We start from the raw sequence: 16429 nt of genomic DNA, 5'->3' as shown, positions 1-16429 counted from the left end.
AAGAGGAAGGTCATCTTGATGACTGAGTGTGCGCCATAGATCACGATCTCTTCAATAAATGATATCTGCGTACTTCATTAGTCCTTCTATTTCTCATGAGAATGCTGGTAGATACCTTACCCGAAGAAGATCGAGGGATTGGAAACTGCATTTCACATTGCCTGGTCTGTTGGAGTCGATGGTAAGTCTTCGCACAATCTCAGAAGATCATCCCCAAACTTACTTGCCACAGCCCAGGTTCAGAAACAGCTGCAGAACAATTTGATGAACAATACTGACGACCTGAGAGAATAAGCAAACGTGGAGACATCGCAAAGCTGGTCATGTTTTACCAGTACAAGACATGAAGCTGTATCATCCCAACCCCATGATCTCAAGACTAGTGCGCGAGAGTAGAATCGGGCGACCGAAGACAGCAAGCCGATTGCGAAAGTGACGTAGGCGACAACATACGCCCACTCGAAGAGGCTGAGCACCATACTGAAGCTGCAGGGTGGGAACTACTGCTGGAGGAGAAGGATGAACGAGCAACTCCACAAAGCAGAAACAAAGGAGATGTATCTTAGATCCAACTGCGCGAAGGTCAAACCTCCACCCTACACGATGCCCGAAACAGCGTTCACGCATCGACACGAAGCAAAAAACCTTTATCGCGTCTCATCTGGCTCGCTGATTTGCCTGACACACCGGGAATGCGCGCCACGGCACGACGTGCGGCGCAATTAAAGCCGGACCTGGTATAGCCATGTGTATTGTACCTCATCTCAGGGGAGACGAATGTTGATCTTATGTCGTTATGGCGGCAATCTAGATGGCGTGCGTGCTCAGGACGCGAAGAGGTACAGGCTGAGGAGCGCGGTTGAGGCCGCGAGGGGGTGACGAGCTATTCAACGGTCCTGCCGCCTTGGCAAAGTACACGCCAGGTGGTACTATCGTCGGGTAACTTGTTCATGATCGCGAATTGGGTGATTTGGGGGGTTTAGGAGATTTGCAGGAGAATTGGAGATGTTGGAGGGTGAGGCGTGGAGGAGTGGCTAGTCAGCAACCGTCAGAAGGGTCCAAGCAATGACTAGGAATGCACGTCATGGCGACGCATTGGCATTAACACTTAGTAATAGCGACGGCACGTAAAGGTACCGAGGTATCGACATGCCACAACACAAAATTTTGCGAAAACCATCGACACAATGCGAACGATTATCGCCCAAAAGACTAGATTACGGATGCACACTTCCTCAACTACACATCCTTCACAAACCCAACCTCAATAACCTTATCCATAGGAACATCCAAACTCGCAATTTTCGCTCTCGAGTTATCCCGGATGAACAAGAAAGCCTTTAGGAAGAACCGGCGGATGATGTTCGTACCGACCTTAAGCTTCATCTGCTCCTTACCAATGATGTACAATACCTCACGGTTGTACGCACGCTCAAGTGCTTCTAGACGCGCAGAAGTAGTTGAGCTGCGCGTTGGAGTCGATATGCCACTCCCAGCAACAGTCTCGGTAACCATAGTCTTCTCCGGCTGGGCGCCGGTAGCCTTGGCTGATATCTCGCCATCGCGTTCCAGGGCCCGTGCGACGATGTGGTTGCGGACTTTCTCGTAGATCAAAGATGCTAGATCTGGGGTAATGACTTCGTCCATGTAGCCATGGCGGACTACTAGGCGGTAGCAGTTGGGGACGGCGAGTCGCGAAACACTGTATCGGTTTTCTGGGGCGACGAAAGGTACTTCTAGCGGCCGGAGGTGGAAGAAGACGATGACCTCGGGGATGGTGACTAGTTTGCGGATAAACTGACTGAAGACGATAGGAGTTGTCTCGCCAGCTTTGTCGAAGAAGATGCCGAAGCCTTCCATGGTGCCAACGGACTTGCTCCCATATTGCTCGGTCAACTCTAGGCGGCCGTCTGGTAATGTCTTCACGAAATGCGTCGTTGGGAAGCGATCGCTAGCTTCAGCGCCCCATTGTTGTTCTTTGCCAAATCGCCAAAGGATGAATATGGATCCGAGAAGACAGGCAAGCAAGATGGTGAACCAAGCACCGTCTGGCACTTTGGTGAGTGCCGATGACAGGTAGGCACCGTCCAAACAAGCGATGGTCAGCCAAGGAAGAATCACAAAGTATGGCTTGATGCGCCACACTAAAATCGCAACGAGGGTAACCATGCAAGTGTCGAAGAATGTGACGAACATGACGCATACACCGTATGCGTTACCCAAGGATGTTGTGTTGTTGTAGATTGCAGCAACAAGTACAGTTCCAACCATCAGTAGCCAGTTGATGCTGGGAATATACAGCTGACCATGATATGTTGTCGAAGTGTGAACAACCTTGATCTGCGGGAAGTACGAAAGCTTCATGATCTGGGTCAGGAGCTGGAACGTCGCCGTGATCATGGCCTGAGACGCGACGATGGCAGCTGCGATGGCTACGATGAGCGAGAAGATGAGCCATCCTGGTGGGGCGCAGTTGTAGAAGGGGTTGGAGTATGCCTCCGGGTGCACACTGATGTAGGCGGCTTGGCCACTGTAGGCAAGCAGTAAACACGGGTAGGCGTATCCGAGCCAACTGATCTGTACGGCACGACGACTGAAGGCACCGATATCGGCGAACAGAGCTTCGACGCCTGTGAAGGCCAGGAGTATACCGCCGAGACTGCGCCAGCCTTCGTATTTGTTTCGTATTAGGTAGTCGAATGCGTAGAAAGGATTGAAAGCTTTTAGGATCGCGTAGTCGTAGCTGTAGTCGTCAGTCAAGAGTACTTCGAAAGTACCAAGAACACATACTTGGCAAGGTTATATATTCCGAACCCAGCGTTCAAGGCAAGCCATACAATGACGATGGGCGAGAAGACAAACGTCAGTTTCGTGACACCAAGCGGCTGCACGACGAACAGTAGAACGAGGATGGCACATGTGACACCGGTGATGGTCGACTTCTCGATATCAGGCTTCACGACGTTGAGACCTTGCACGGCACCCAAGACGGATTGGGCTGGAGTCAGAACACCATCAGCCATGACCATCGACACGGCTAGTACACCGATGACTTGCAGTAGGCCGCGAAAGAACTTGGACTTTTCAATGGTTGAGCGAATATTCCTTGTGGATCGGCCCAGGGTATCGGTATTGTGTCTCTCCATGCCTGCATGATAGTTAGTATAGGGAAACCTATGGCAGGATGCACACTAACGTATCAGGGTTGCTTCGCGTGGATCTCTGTTCGCGATATTTGCCTGCATACATTAGTGACTGAAGATCTCACGCAGGTTATTTGACGTACATATTTAGATAGCAAAGAGTATGTGCTGAACGTGCCGCCCTCTCCATCATTGTCGGCGCGTAGGATGATCAAGACGTACTTGACGGTGACCATCAAGGTGACAGACCATAGTATGAGCGAAAGGGCACCGAGTAAATTGATACGGCTAGGCGCCTCTGTGAACGTCGAAGAGTAAACATAGAGCGGCGATGTTCCAATGTCGCCATAGATGACACCGGTGGATTGGTATGCAAGAACGAGGATCTGTGTCAGACTGAAGACCTGCGTCGCGTCAGTGAGCCGGATCGCACCGCGCCATATGCCTCCTTACCTGACTGCGCTTAAAATCGCGCTCATCGCGCAGACCTGCATCTTCGTCTTCCGCGTCTTCCAGTTCGCTGATCTTCGCATCAACCGAAGTCCGATTCGCATGCGACTTCGTACGCGAGCGCATAGGATACACTCCGCCCACAGACTGCGAAGATCGGACTGGATGCAGGTCTGCATCTGCAAAGTGTATTGAGGTATCCATACCAGGCTGTCGGTGTTGTACGCAATGACAGTAAAGCAGTCTCGCAGGACTTATACCATCCCGTTATCTGGCCGCAACTGTGACTGTCTGACAATCTCATCTGGTAACAAGCTCTACCGCTGACGAAAAGCTTTGGTTGGCTCTTAGCCTTGGTGCTTATCGTGAGAACGGAATGCCCACGTGTAGTTAGCTGCTTCATTGTTTAGGCAGGATGGCGCAGCACTGCGGGATTTTCTTGAGCGTCGGCGCGCGGGGATGTGACTTGCAGCGCTTGCTTTTCGGCGCCGCAACGCCCTTGATGCAATGTCGCGGGGTCGTAAATCGCGCATCCCGTGAATAGTTGTCAGGAGAAATGGCTAAAAGCAGGATTTGGTCCTCAGCTCGTCGAGAAAGCACGCCATTCACAAGTATTTGGAAGGGTGTAGGTAGGGAACAACATTGTCGAGTAATCATCAGCCGCCATCGTCAGATTTCGAGCTTTGCATCATGCAGACTTCATGCACGAGTACCAGCTGAAGTTTGGCGGGGTGTGGGATGTCTTTGTGTATCGGGCAACTGCACCCTGAGAGATGATTACAGCTAAAATCGCCCTAAGCCAATCAGCGAGGGTCGCTAATGCTTGAGCGGGTCACCCCGCTAATGCTTGGTCTGACCTTCACAACACGCAGCCCGTGGGCCTCGACCATGCGTACGACGCTCATTGACAAACGGTTCGGTACCAGCTCTGCCTCGTTTCCTGGTAGCACTACCTAGCAAGTGCCCGTCGCGGCTCGTGTTTATGGATTTTCTTCATGTCAAAGGCCCGAAAACAAGGGTGCGATCATAACAGCGCATGGCCTAGCTGACGGTGACGTCGGTCTAGCAAAGCGTACCTGCATCTCGAAGCCGGTCATGTCGTTGGCACGGTGTACCAATCTTCAATTTGGGTGGACGCAATAGCCGCTGTATACTTGAGCCTTAGCATCATAATTGCTTTCCAGTTTCATCCCGCTGGATCCGAAGTGGAAATTGAGGGCCTCATGGAACGCGGCAGCTTTCTCGACTCAAAACGAGCAAGTTTGGAAAAAGGTGGGTAATCTGGTACAATATCAACGTACCTTACCACGTGATTGGCGCGTAGGTTTCCCTCGCGACGTATAAAATGTCACCCAGGCGTTCTCTGTCTTTCTCTTTACCTCACTTCTCAAGACTGATGAAGTATTCAAAACAACAAAGTTCTATCTTATGCTCCAAAAAGACCTTGAGTTCAATCCATGTCTGCTCGTGCGCCTGCTCTCGTTTCGAAATACCAAAAGCCCATCCAGTCCTCCCATGAGCTGCCATCTGCTACTTCCACTTCTACTTGATCCGCGTTTGATCCAGAAAAACACACCTATAGTTTATGTTGCTTTCTTCCTCCAAAAGACATCCAAACTGCTTACATGGAGAAGCACATTTCAAAGAACTTAGAACTTGTAACCAAAACAAGCTGCGGGGTATGCTATGTCTGAGCCTCTGAGCAACTCAACCCATTCAAAAGACAAGAAAATAATCGGATGGAGTTTTCCACAGAAAATCCTCGTTTACACGTTCATGTTCGCGTCTAAAACCAAGATGTCGCACGCAAGACACCATGGACGTTCGAGCTTTCGCTCCTTCCCGAAATTTTCCCCAGCACCCTGTATGTCTGAATCCCTCACGTCTCCCCGATGTATAAAGGCTTCCCTTTGACCAGCTCTTTACTCTCACCTCTTCACTGCAATCATTTTGTGCATATTCTAAAACCACAGATACACTTCTCATGTGTTCCGAAATTGCCCTCGCCAACTGGTTATGTTCCTCCCTCCGGCTGCCTTGCCTCTTTAAAAGGTTTCGAAACTACAAAATACCAACGCATGTGAACCGAAAAACCTCCCATGCTTTTTGGATGTCTTCTGCGCTCCTGCCTTTTTACCTACTTCTTTCACTTTATCATCAAAATACAGCTTACAGACTTGGCATATGGGAATCGTCGTTCTCAGACTCAGAACAAAACTGACGGACGGAGTCGCCATGGAGTCGTTCCTTCCTCGTGGTGGAACACGCGAGATTTGTGAAGAGCATTCTCATGTGCGACCTCCAGTCGAAAATCACAAGCTGGACTATGTATAAGCCAGCAGAGAATTTCCAAAAATACGGGTTTGAAGACCTCATGTGTTCTGCCTTTCGGTTTTGGGACAAAACTTCGACTAGCTACGTACCTATGCTTCTACTCTTCCGCAGTACTCTTGTTATCAAACCTGTTTCGTTCTTCCGAAACTCGTGAAACAATATCTTATGGGTTTGGAATTTAGATCGGAGGTATGAGTGATGGTGCAGCACGTACCTTTCGGTAGGAATGATGATGATGATGATGATGATGATCATCATCATCATCATCATCACCGACGCATACATCCTCACAGAACCAACACATAGTGTATTCATCCATTGTTCTAGTATATATCCATAACAAAAACAGCTCTATATGCCAAAGCAACACGTCCCAAAGCCTTAACCGACTCCCCAACTCCACATCATCACCGGGTATACCACGCTCAATTCATACAAGCACTGAACATATCGCTTCATCCCAGCATCTTCATCCACGCACGCTCTATACGCTGTGCACACACCGAAGACATCCACTTCAGAACGCCGTCCTACAACTCGTCGTGCGCATCCGGCTCAGGCATCGTGATAGGCTCCGTTGGCCTACCAAGTTCCTCATCAATGCTAACGCCCTTCTTGGCGCGGTACTTTTCCCACACGCTCCAGAACTCCTTCTCCATGCTCTTCTCCATTTGGTCGGGGAGGACGACTACGTACTCGACGTGCAGATCACCGTATTGCAGACCCTCGTGGGTTTCGAGTTGTTGGGCCCATACTGGCATGCCCTCTTCCTTGACGATTTCAACCATGTTGGGCTGAACGACTTCGCCGCGTTTGCGCGAGAGTTGGACAATGTGGCCGTCCAGGTGGGTGATGTTGCGTGTCCAGCCGCCCATCCATGCCTCGCGGAGGGAAAGCACTTCGCGCCAGAAGAGATCCTTGCCCCGTCTCCGGAAGAAGGTTCCGTCTGTGCGCTCGTGGTTTTGTTCTCCCATGGCAGGTTCGGCCTCGACGAGGTGGACAATGAGGTCGCCGGCGACGTAGTCGGGGCTTTCGTCTGCTTCGTTCTCGTAGGTGATGCGTACGCCCTTTGGCATGCCCTTCTCAATTTCGAGATCGTGTGATTCGGCTTCGCGGATGACTCTGCTACCGTGGCAGACCGGGCAAGGCTTCTTGATCGTCTTTCCTTTGCCGTGACATTGGTCGCAATGGACCTGCACTTGCTGGAATAGGCCGGGCGCGAGTTGCTGTCGCTGGATCCTGATACCACGCCCGCCGCATGTACCACAAGTCTCCACGTGTCCGTCTTCCGAACCTGATCCCTCACAGGCTGAGCAAATCGCTTGCTTCTCGATTGTGAACTCCGTCTTTCGGCCGTTGTAGAAGTCGCGCAGGGGTAGTGCGACCCGCACTTCCATGTTCGGTCCGCGTCGTTCTCCGCCTTGGTGTCCAAAGTGTCCTGAGCCGCCGAAGAAGCGCGAGAAGAGGTCGAAGGGATCGTGCTGGCGTGGACCACCGCCTTCCTTGTGCTGCTTGATGCCATCGTGGCCGTACTGGTCGTAGATCTTGCGCATCTCTTTCTTGCTGAGGACCTCGTAGGCTTCGGCTATCTCGACAAACTTCCCACTTGCCTCATCGTCGCCACTGTTGAACGTTAGAGATGTGAGCTGATATGATGGGTTTACGAACGTACGGGTTCTTGTCTGGGTGGAACTTCTTGCTGAGGGTTCGATAGGCTTTCTTGATCTCGCGCTCCGAGGCATCTTTCTTCAGGCCAAGTAGCTACAGTATCATGTTAGCAAGTGCACTTCATCTTGCAACTGAGGCGAAAGTACAGATGTGTACAGAGGACGCTTTTACATACCTTGTAGTAATCCTCTGCACCAACAACGATCAGCGCCAGGAAGGCGACCAGAAAGAAAAGCGCTAACCGTGGGAGCATTTTGTCCTGTGAGTTGCGCCAACAGCGGTGTTGGAGTTGGCAAAGTGAGTGGACGGAATAAAAGTATCCGAGATAAATGCAGGAGCAAACTTCTACATGGGGTTCGCGTGTGAAACTCAGGTACGAGCGACCCCGAAAAGAAAGAATTGGGAGAGTGAAAGCGGAAGGGCGACTTGGAATGTGAAAGTGGATGTTGCGAATGGGACACGATAGCAGTAACGTAGATTATGCGGCCAATCGGAGTTAAGCCTTGGCATTACCGACTTCACTTTTCATGCGAGGCATTTCCCACGCGACGACGGTGAATCGAGGCTGCACCACCCCACACGCCTCCGACACGCCATCGCATACAGTACGAGGACGCATTGAGTTGCCGTCTCCATATACACACCCTCAGGTCGACCTTGGCGTGCGCAGCCCGCGCTAGCAAACCTCCGCAAGACCTCCGCAACCACCGCACACCAACCACGCCTCGACTCGACACCCACCACCACCCGCCATGGCGTCGATAGCGACCAAGGCGATAGCCGGAAAGCCAATTCTACCGCCATGTTTCACAAGCCAGAAAGTCGGCGTCGTAGTTTCAGCAGGCAAGATGGCGAGAGCAGTACGAGTGCGCGTCGCAGAACACGAATGGAATAAGAAGTTCAGGAAGGTGTGTTGGCACGACAAATCGCACATTAGCCCATAGCAGTGCTGACGAACGAACCAGCACTTCCCAGCCCCCAAAACATACATAGCCCGCGACCCCAACAACTCCGTCGTCGAAGGAGACATTGTGCGCATAACATCCGGCTACCGCACCTCCAAAGTAATCCGCCACGTCGTAACCTCCATCGTCGCGCCCTTTGGCGAGCCCGTCGAAAACCGGCCCCCAGTCCTCACCCAAGCACAACTCGACGAACAGCGCATCAAAGAGCGGTTATTGAAGGACGTACGGTCGGCGGAGCGGGGCAGGCAAGCGAGTATCCAGAGACTGGCGCTGGCGCGGAAACAAGGCTTAACAATACCCACATTGGCCGAGGCTATGGAGGGCATGAGGATACATACTGAGGCGGAAAAGGCACGGGCTGAGGCGCATGGCGGACAGGCTGGACAGCAGAAGACGGCGAAGGAGAGGCGGTTGGAGCAGGGCAAGAAGACGAAGGCGGAGGTTAAGGCGGAGAGTAAAGTTAAGAATGCGAGGAAGCAGACTGCCTGAGTTAGTTGTGAGGTGGGAATTGTAAAACATATTGTGTATACATCAGACGCATTCAAGGCCGCCTGCATGGTGAGTGGTGGCAGCGCATGGCATACGCTTTACGATGTCACTGATGCTCAGCATCACTACGGTGATGACTATACTAATCAAGCAGCCCTCGCATCTATCTTACAGCGCTTTCTCCTTCATGGGTATATAACGGGACATCTTCTGGTTCGTAGCTCAGCCCAACACCGAACTAACACTCAAGCCAAAAGTCCAGCTCCCACAGCCAAAAAAGCCACCATCCATCCCACCAGCCTCAAAGAAGCTCTATCTCCACTCGCCTTACCTAACACCAATCAGTCAGTCAAACAATTCACACTTATCTCGTCATGTCTCAACATACCTTCCCCATCCCCCGTCTGCACCGCACCCCCCACACTCGTCCTACTCTGCGCCACCTCGGGCGCCCTCGTCCCATTCGGCCCCTCTATATACTCCAACCCCCTCCCCTCCAATCCATAGCACACCTGCACAACCTCAAAATGCGGATCCGTCTTCGCCTGCGGATAAATCTCCTCGACACACTCCCTCCACTCGTCGGCCTGCTTCGACGAAGTCTCGCAGTAAAGCATGCAGTCCTGCCACATTTTCACCTCAGCCCCCGGTTTGCAGCACGAGGCGAGGTAGGGGATCGTTTTGTTGCTGCTGCCGGCGGCGATGTTGTACGTGCAATACTTGCCGGAGACGTCGCTGAAGAACATTTCTCGTGATACGGAGGGGTGGCAGGTCAGGGGTGTGGCGAGGGGGGTGCCGGATATTATCATTTGTGTGCCCGAGGGGGCGAGGGAGGAGGTTGGTGTGGGGAATAGGAAGGTGTCGAGGGAGGTGAGGGAAGACATGGTTGTGAAATGGTGCTGTACGAGTAAGGATGTGCCGCTGTATTGTTGACAAAGAGATGTTTTCGCAGATCCGAAGTCGTGCGGGAGATATGTGGAACTCCGTCTGTGTTAAATCATACCCAAGTTACTTTTACCTTTCCCTTATACTCATCCCATCCACCGGCACCAGCGGCACTTTACCCACTTTTCTTCTTTTACTACCGTACTCAAGCAATGCCCATCCCGAGGCACTCATCTAACACCTATACCAACCATGCCACCAGAAGACTTTTTCCCCACTTCACCGACGCCTGGGCCCCTATTAACTTTCAATCTTCCTCGCGTAGGTGTAGTCGTACGAAGAGCCTCACCGCGCGTAACCCGTTCCAGTCAGGCGCCCGGTACGCCAAGAGCTTTTGGCAGGAAGCTAGGACAGAATAGGGAAGATCCAGGGCAGTAAGGCGTGCCAATTTAGACATACGGGAGATTTTCTGGACGGCTAACGGGAGGGAATACGAGGATTGACGCGCTGTGGCTGTGTTCTGGGGCACTGCATTTTGTACATTGGTAGAATAACGAACATCCATAGAACCATGTCTACTAAGTATAACCATCCTCCCGACCCTCAACACCCCCCTCACACAAACGGCAAAACAACATGACTACCAAAGTCTCCACCCACATGCACCACATGCGTCCCCTTATTCCTCTCCTCAAGCTCCTCCTTCTTCCTCGGACCAAACTCCTGCACTAGAGGATACTCACCACTAACCTGCACGCTGATTCCCTCTCCAGCCTCAAAATCAACACCCATAGCCCATAGCCCTATCTCCAGCTTCACCACCTCCCCCGCCGGTATCTTTTGCACTTCGTCGTGCGTATGAAATGGGTATTGCGGGTGGATAGACTGCGAGGGATCGGTTTTACGGTGGGAGGCGCGGAGGACGCCTGTGGGGCCGTAGTAAACCATCAAGTTTGAGTAATCGGACTCTGGGATTTCGGCGGCAGATTTGTAAGGCGCGGCGGACCAGGGAATGTTTATGGCGATCATGGGCTTGCCGTTTTTGTCGAGTTTGCGGATCAGGACGTAGACGATCATGTCGTTGAAGTCGGGGCAGGACATGTATAAGACGGCTTTGGGGAGGCCCATTAAGCGGGTAGGCTTGTCGAAGGTCATTGTGAAGGCTGCGTGGGAGACAGGGCTGGTGTTGCTTTCGGAGTTGTAAGTTAAAGTGCCGGCCGTGCGTGGTGCGGTGGCTTCAAGCTTGTTGTCGGCGGAGAGGTAGAGGGTGCGGTAGTCTGTTCGTGGGATTGGGAAGTCTTCTTCGACGATGGGGTAGATGGCTTCTTTGTCGCCGTAGTTGAGCGACGACATGCGTACGCGTGGTGAGTTTTCCCAATCGTTCTTCTCGCCCTTTAGGTACCGGTCGAAGAAGGATGCGAGCTCGTCGATGGATTCTTGGACGGCCCATAGGTCGTACCACTCTTGATATGGGTCCCATCTCAACCACTTGTCTTTCGTATCGACTTGCATCCAGCCGCGTATCGAGCCCATGGTATGCACGAAACTGGAGTAGGACGCGACGATGTATGTTGGGATCTTTATGCTGGCAATGTCGGCGCGCTTGTCTGCCCAGTAGGGGTTCATGGTTGACGAGCGGCGGTACATCTCTTTGAAGTCTTCGAGTCCGTTCTTGCCCCGGATTACGTGCTCGGTGATGAAGTCGAAGAGGCCATTGTCCCAAGCTCCGCCGCGGACGAATTGTTCGCGGTAAAGATCACCACAGGCTTCCCAGGGTGCGATGGCTTTAAGTGAGGGAGGTTGTGTTGCGGCAATGAACCATTGGACGATTCCGAGATGTGAGTTGCCTGCCAGTCCGATCGAGCCGTTGCACCTGTATCATCGTTAGATCGGTGTTATCCGGAAGACTGGTGCGAATCTTACCAGTCCATCTTTGCGAGCTCTTCGATCACGTCGTGCCCATCCTCGCCTTCTTGCTTTCCCATAATGACAATGTCTCCATCTGAGTCTCCTGCACCTCTCGCATCTACGTTGACGACAGCATACCCCCGAGGAACGTATTCCGCCGGATCGGGTCCTTCGAATCGCTCAAGACCGCTGAGGCAGCCTTTCGGTACACCGCAACCCCATTTGACCTGGATGATGTTAGTCTTTCCTCATTCTGAGTCTTTGTTCTGTACGGTAAATACGAACCTTTGACATCATATCAATACCCGTATGTTTCTTGCCAAAAGGACTCCAGGCCACAATCGCAGGCACTTTCTCGCTCCGATCGCTACCGACAGGCCGGTAGATATCGCAGTACAAAGTACACCCATCTCTGACTTTGACAGCGACATCGTGCTCAGCAATCATGTCTTCAGAAAGTGCGCGGGCACCATCCCGACTTTGGTACCCCTTGCGAAGAGTCTCTTTGCGCGGATTGAAGCCTTGGTAGCCATTTTCACCCACCTTGGGCGGCTTGACAGCCAGATTGGCGACCTGAAAAGCGAGAGGCATGATTGCAGTATGAAAAGAGCGGGCAAAGAAGTTGTTGCGAGTGACTTGCAGCAACATGGGAAGGAGGAGGCCGCATCGTGGTTTTGAAAAGAGCGTATTGTTGCCGGTGGACTCCGTGGAGACCGCCCGACCGTTCTCGGCCGCGACACTTCTATCGAGTGACCTGCCTTTGTAAATCTACACACGGCTCTCGAGGTGTAGCGTCGGCATGTGGAGCGTTTCGAGATGCACATGCACGCTAAGGCTCGCCCGATCTCGACCGTGATGCAGTGAGCCGCAGGGTCCGCCCCACAACGAAGCTTGTCTGTCCCCGCAGGGAGCGGCCGTGGACGGGCGAGCCGGGGTAATGTGACCGAGAGGATTGTAGAGGGGTGTGGAGTATATCAGTGGAGGAATATCTTGTGCCATCACCTCCGAATCTATTACTCCATTTCAAACTCATCAACTCATTGTATTGCGACTATGGCGCCCTTCCTTGACGACAACGAGAACACGAGCACTGCTCAGCAAAAGTACGGCGACTGGCGAGATGACTTCTACGAGAAGGGCTATGTCGTTCTCAAGGGCGTTGTGCCCAAGGAGCGTGCTCTGAAGTACCGCAACAAAATGATGGACTGGCTCGGTACTTTCCCCAACGACTTCGATATCAACAAGCCAGAGACATGGACCAAAGAGAATCTGCCTCAAAGCTTCAAGAACGGCATGTACCTCAACTACTGCGCTGCACACGAGAAGTATGTTTGGGAGGCAAGACAGTGAGTACCCCTCTTCGCAAATGACGCGCCAATCTCGGTGACTGATGCTTTTGCGGATAGAGAACCAGGCGTTCTGGCTGCCTTTGAGAAGTTGTGGAACACAAACGAGCTCATCGTGTCATACGACACTATCAACCTCACACTGCCGAATGCTGGCAAGATGGCTGGCAGCAAACCATGGCCGCACGTCGACCAGGCACCCGAGCGACAAGGCCTGTCTTGCGTCCAGGGTATCATCAACCGTACGTCAAAACTCGTCGCTCCGAACCATTCCAAAGCATCCTGCTAACAAACTCTCAGTCTCCGAAGCCGGTCCCAAAGACGGCGGCCTCGTCGTAATGGAAGGCTCCGCCAAGCTCTTCGACAGATTCTTCAAGCAACACCCTCCGGACCGAACCAAGGGCCCCCTCGCCGCCCTCCATTACGACTTCTACCCCTTTCAAGACACCGACGTAAAGTGGTACGAAGACCAAGGCTGCAAGATGGTCAAGGTCTGCGCCGAGCCCGGCGATCTCATCCTGTGGGATTCGCGACAGATGCACTACGCTGTGTACCCCGAGACAGACAACATCCGCACGATTATCTATGCTTGCTACACACCAGCAGCCATGGCGTCCAAGGAGGATCTGGCGAAGAAGAAGGAGATCTTCGAGAAGTGGGAGGCGACTACACATTGGCCACACATCAATATCCACTCACAAGGGAAGGCCAAGGTGGATGGAGAGATTGATCCATGGGAGCGGACGGAGCCGCTTGAGAAGCCGGAGTTGACGGATAAGCTACTTAAGCTGGCGGGTGTGAAGCCGTATTGAGTAGGGCATAGTGTATGACTTTCTTAGGCAGAGGCGAATTTTTATGGCGTTGTATAAAAATCCTTCACATTTGAGCAAACACTTCGTCCCAGTCGTCAAAACCGTATGTTGCATTGAGTGTGCTGCCAATCCCATCGAACATGTCGATGTTCTCGTAGTTGCCGTGGTGGGCAAAGCCGTCCATTGGAGGCGCCGAGTTGGATAAGTCGTTGGTGTTGCTGTGATCAGCCATCGACAGCTGCTGCAGTAGTTCGTGTATCGTACGTGACGTTCCAGGAAGCTCAGTGTCGTGTCGTTCCAGCACGGGCAAAAGCCCCTCAAGTACAGCCGAGCCTTTCGCTGCATGGACAGCAACGGCAGAGTGCTTTCTCAGCTCAGTAAATGCCATTCTTAGAAGGTTGATGATTCGAAGTTTTGCGTCACCTCGATAGTCATGCGGGTTGGCAAGCATGTCTAAGGATACGTATATAGCAGCTGCGACTGTTGACGCAGATATAACCCAAACTAACCTGTAAACCCTAGGAACAGGCTTCGCGTAGTAGCTCAGAAGATTGTTCGCCGACTGGAGGGCCAGCTGTCTGAAGTTTGGGTCATCATCTGGATTCTCCGGTGACAATACACGAGCGATGGTCAGCAATAAGAAGTCAATAACGAAGTGGATCTGATAGCGCTGGAATGGTATCCAAGGGTACTCTAACTCCCATATCCGGTCGTCTTCATTGGCTGGAAAGTTTGGCGATAGATGCAGGGGCAGGTCTCGTCGAACAGTCTGAACCTCCTCGATGGCTTTGATGAACTTCAAATTCGTCTGGTGTGTGTTGGCTTTGATGTAGATGTAGACTATGTAAGAGACACGGCACATGATTGAATGGTAATGAGCCGGTGAAGGAGTAGCGAGATTTCCAGACTCGAAAGAAGCAGGACTATCAGCCATGGGTGTTCTGGGTAGTATGTAGTCGTCCTGGCTGGTGATGGTCGATACATGGCAGCAAAAGCTGGCGGGTGAAATTGATGGCGGTCGAGACCAACTTCCAAGCCTAGAGAGGGTCAGTCAGATCGATTGGGCCAAAGCGTACGTGGCCAGTACTTACCAATCCCGGATAACGCAAGCCCACCACAACCGACGCCCCATTTCTCGCTGAGAAGGAGATGACCACTCCGGTCTTTTGCACAGGTCTTTGGAGATGTTGACTTCATTCCCCAGCTTGTGCATATCAAGGCATCTAGCCATGTTTGTCGCAAAGCCGGTGATGAGCCACTCTCGCTGGTGTTCACCAAAGTTGGAGTGACATAGTGTCAGTACTGACAGAGCCTGAACAACAGGGAGAGAAGGTGAGCCTGCAAACCCATACCTCTCCAGCTCTTTGAGTGCGGCCTCATACCAGAGACGAGACGTGTGTACTGCGATAGAGACAGGGTTGTCTAGTGGCATTCCAAGTTGAGGTAGTTGGTTGACATCGGGGATTTCGTCTGGGTTAGAATAGAGTATGCCCACAGCAAGGACAGCAAGGTAGACAACCAGCCAAGGTCTCCGTGCGCGATCGATGCCAGCACCGAGCTGCGTACTCTGCCAGAACTCTTCGTGTTCTCCGAAGAACAAATCAGCATCCACGGCGCAGTGCAGCCAACCCAGCGTTTGGAGCGAGAAGGTAACGAGTTGGATACTAGCGTCTTTACTGGGAAGAAGCAGATAGATGGGATCCGCAGCAGGTTCGTAAAGTCTATCTATGAGATCCTTCTCGCCACCCTCACGCGCAGCATTGGTCGTGATTCCGATATCGAACTGTTCAAACGCCGGGATCAGGTCCTCCAGGGAAGCCGACGGTGCAGAATAGTCGGTAGATTCGCTGGTGCGGCTATGAGCACACGGCTTCGACAGCGCAAGAGCAGTCTCGAGTTCAGCAATCTGGGCGCGCAGGGCGCCTCGTTCGCGCAGGAGGTCCTCGAGTTGCACATCCTCCGCGCTGCCAGCCTCGGAGTCGGCGTAGACGGTTAGCTGTCCCCTGACGCGGACGATCGGCCGGCGGCAGGAGTTTCCGGCATTGCGGCGCACGCAGGGCGCGCAGGGGGATTTCTTGTCGCAGCGGATTTTGCGACGGCTGCACTCGACGCACGAGCGGCTCACGCGCTGCGATGTCTTGATGCCGGCTTCGCTCATGGTGCGTGGAGGTGACGTACGTGGTGTGGGTGGTGAACATTTGCCGAGGAGCTTGAGGCTCAAAATCTCCCAGGCCTGTAAGTACACGGTACGCGCGTACCCCGCATGTCTCGTCTCGTGTCCCCCATGTCGTTCCCAGCTTTCCCCCCTGCCTGGACCGGGCTATCCCCACACCTGGAATCGGCTTAGCCCGTGCTCCTCCACAATCCGTTCGCATACTTATTGGGCTGCGCGGCCCAGTGCGGGCGAGGTCCGGGGTTGCACTGCGCTG

The 16429-nt window shown here is 52.7% G+C and overlaps 7 protein-coding genes across 7 annotated transcripts; 2 read left to right on the top strand and 5 right to left on the bottom strand.

The window, feature by feature from the left end:
* Positions 1-1239: 1239 nt before the first annotated feature.
* On the bottom strand, positions 1240-2788 carry J4E83_005128 (uncharacterized protein; the record flags this gene model as incomplete). Its single annotated transcript, XM_049332049.1, is given in 2 exon segments — positions 1240-2765; positions 2785-2788. The coding sequence occupies 2 exon segments, from the start codon at positions 2786-2788 to the stop codon at positions 1240-1242; spliced, it is 1530 nt and encodes a 509-aa protein (XP_049189144.1).
* Positions 2789-6457: 3669 nt separating this feature from the next.
* Positions 6458-7848, bottom strand: J4E83_005127 (uncharacterized protein; the record flags this gene model as incomplete). Its single annotated transcript, XM_049332048.1, has 3 exons — positions 6458-7550; positions 7600-7688; positions 7771-7848. 3 exons carry the CDS (start codon positions 7846-7848, stop codon positions 6458-6460), a joined length of 1260 nt encoding a protein of 419 aa, XP_049189143.1.
* A 499-nt stretch (positions 7849-8347) lies between these two features.
* J4E83_005126 (uncharacterized protein) lies at positions 8348-9049 on the top strand (the record flags this gene model as incomplete). The annotated part of the gene is made up of 2 exons (XM_049332047.1): positions 8348-8503; positions 8561-9049. The coding sequence occupies 2 exons, from the start codon at positions 8348-8350 to the stop codon at positions 9047-9049; spliced, it is 645 nt and encodes a 214-aa protein (XP_049189142.1).
* A 1500-nt stretch (positions 9050-10549) lies between these two features.
* On the bottom strand, positions 10550-12433 carry J4E83_005125 (uncharacterized protein; the record flags this gene model as incomplete). The annotated part of the gene is made up of 3 exons (XM_049332046.1): positions 10550-11807; positions 11858-12069; positions 12128-12433. The coding sequence occupies 3 exons, from the start codon at positions 12431-12433 to the stop codon at positions 10550-10552; spliced, it is 1776 nt and encodes a 591-aa protein (XP_049189141.1).
* Positions 12434-12895: 462 nt separating this feature from the next.
* Positions 12896-14000, top strand: J4E83_005124 (uncharacterized protein; the record flags this gene model as incomplete). Its single annotated transcript, XM_049332045.1, has 3 exons — positions 12896-13188; positions 13249-13430; positions 13489-14000. 3 exons carry the CDS (start codon positions 12896-12898, stop codon positions 13998-14000), a joined length of 987 nt encoding a protein of 328 aa, XP_049189140.1.
* A 64-nt stretch (positions 14001-14064) lies between these two features.
* On the bottom strand, positions 14065-14862 carry J4E83_005123 (uncharacterized protein; the record flags this gene model as incomplete). The annotated part of the gene is given in 2 exon segments (XM_049332044.1): positions 14065-14840; positions 14856-14862. The coding sequence occupies 2 exon segments, from the start codon at positions 14860-14862 to the stop codon at positions 14065-14067; spliced, it is 783 nt and encodes a 260-aa protein (XP_049189139.1).
* Positions 14863-15087: 225 nt separating this feature from the next.
* On the bottom strand, positions 15088-16265 carry J4E83_005122 (uncharacterized protein; the record flags this gene model as incomplete). The annotated part of the gene is made up of 2 exons (XM_049332043.1): positions 15088-16148; positions 16259-16265. The coding sequence occupies 2 exons, from the start codon at positions 16263-16265 to the stop codon at positions 15088-15090; spliced, it is 1068 nt and encodes a 355-aa protein (XP_049189138.1).
* Positions 16266-16429: the final 164 nt, after the last annotated feature.

This window comes from Alternaria metachromatica, assembly GCF_023757995.1.
Source record: "Alternaria metachromatica strain BMP 0045 chromosome Unknown scaffold_9, whole genome shotgun sequence".
In the NCBI taxonomy this organism is placed as follows: Eukaryota; Fungi; Ascomycota; class Dothideomycetes; order Pleosporales; family Pleosporaceae; genus Alternaria; species Alternaria metachromatica.
Note: the sequence above shows the minus strand (reverse complement) of the source record. Positions and strands in the feature narration are given on the sequence as shown.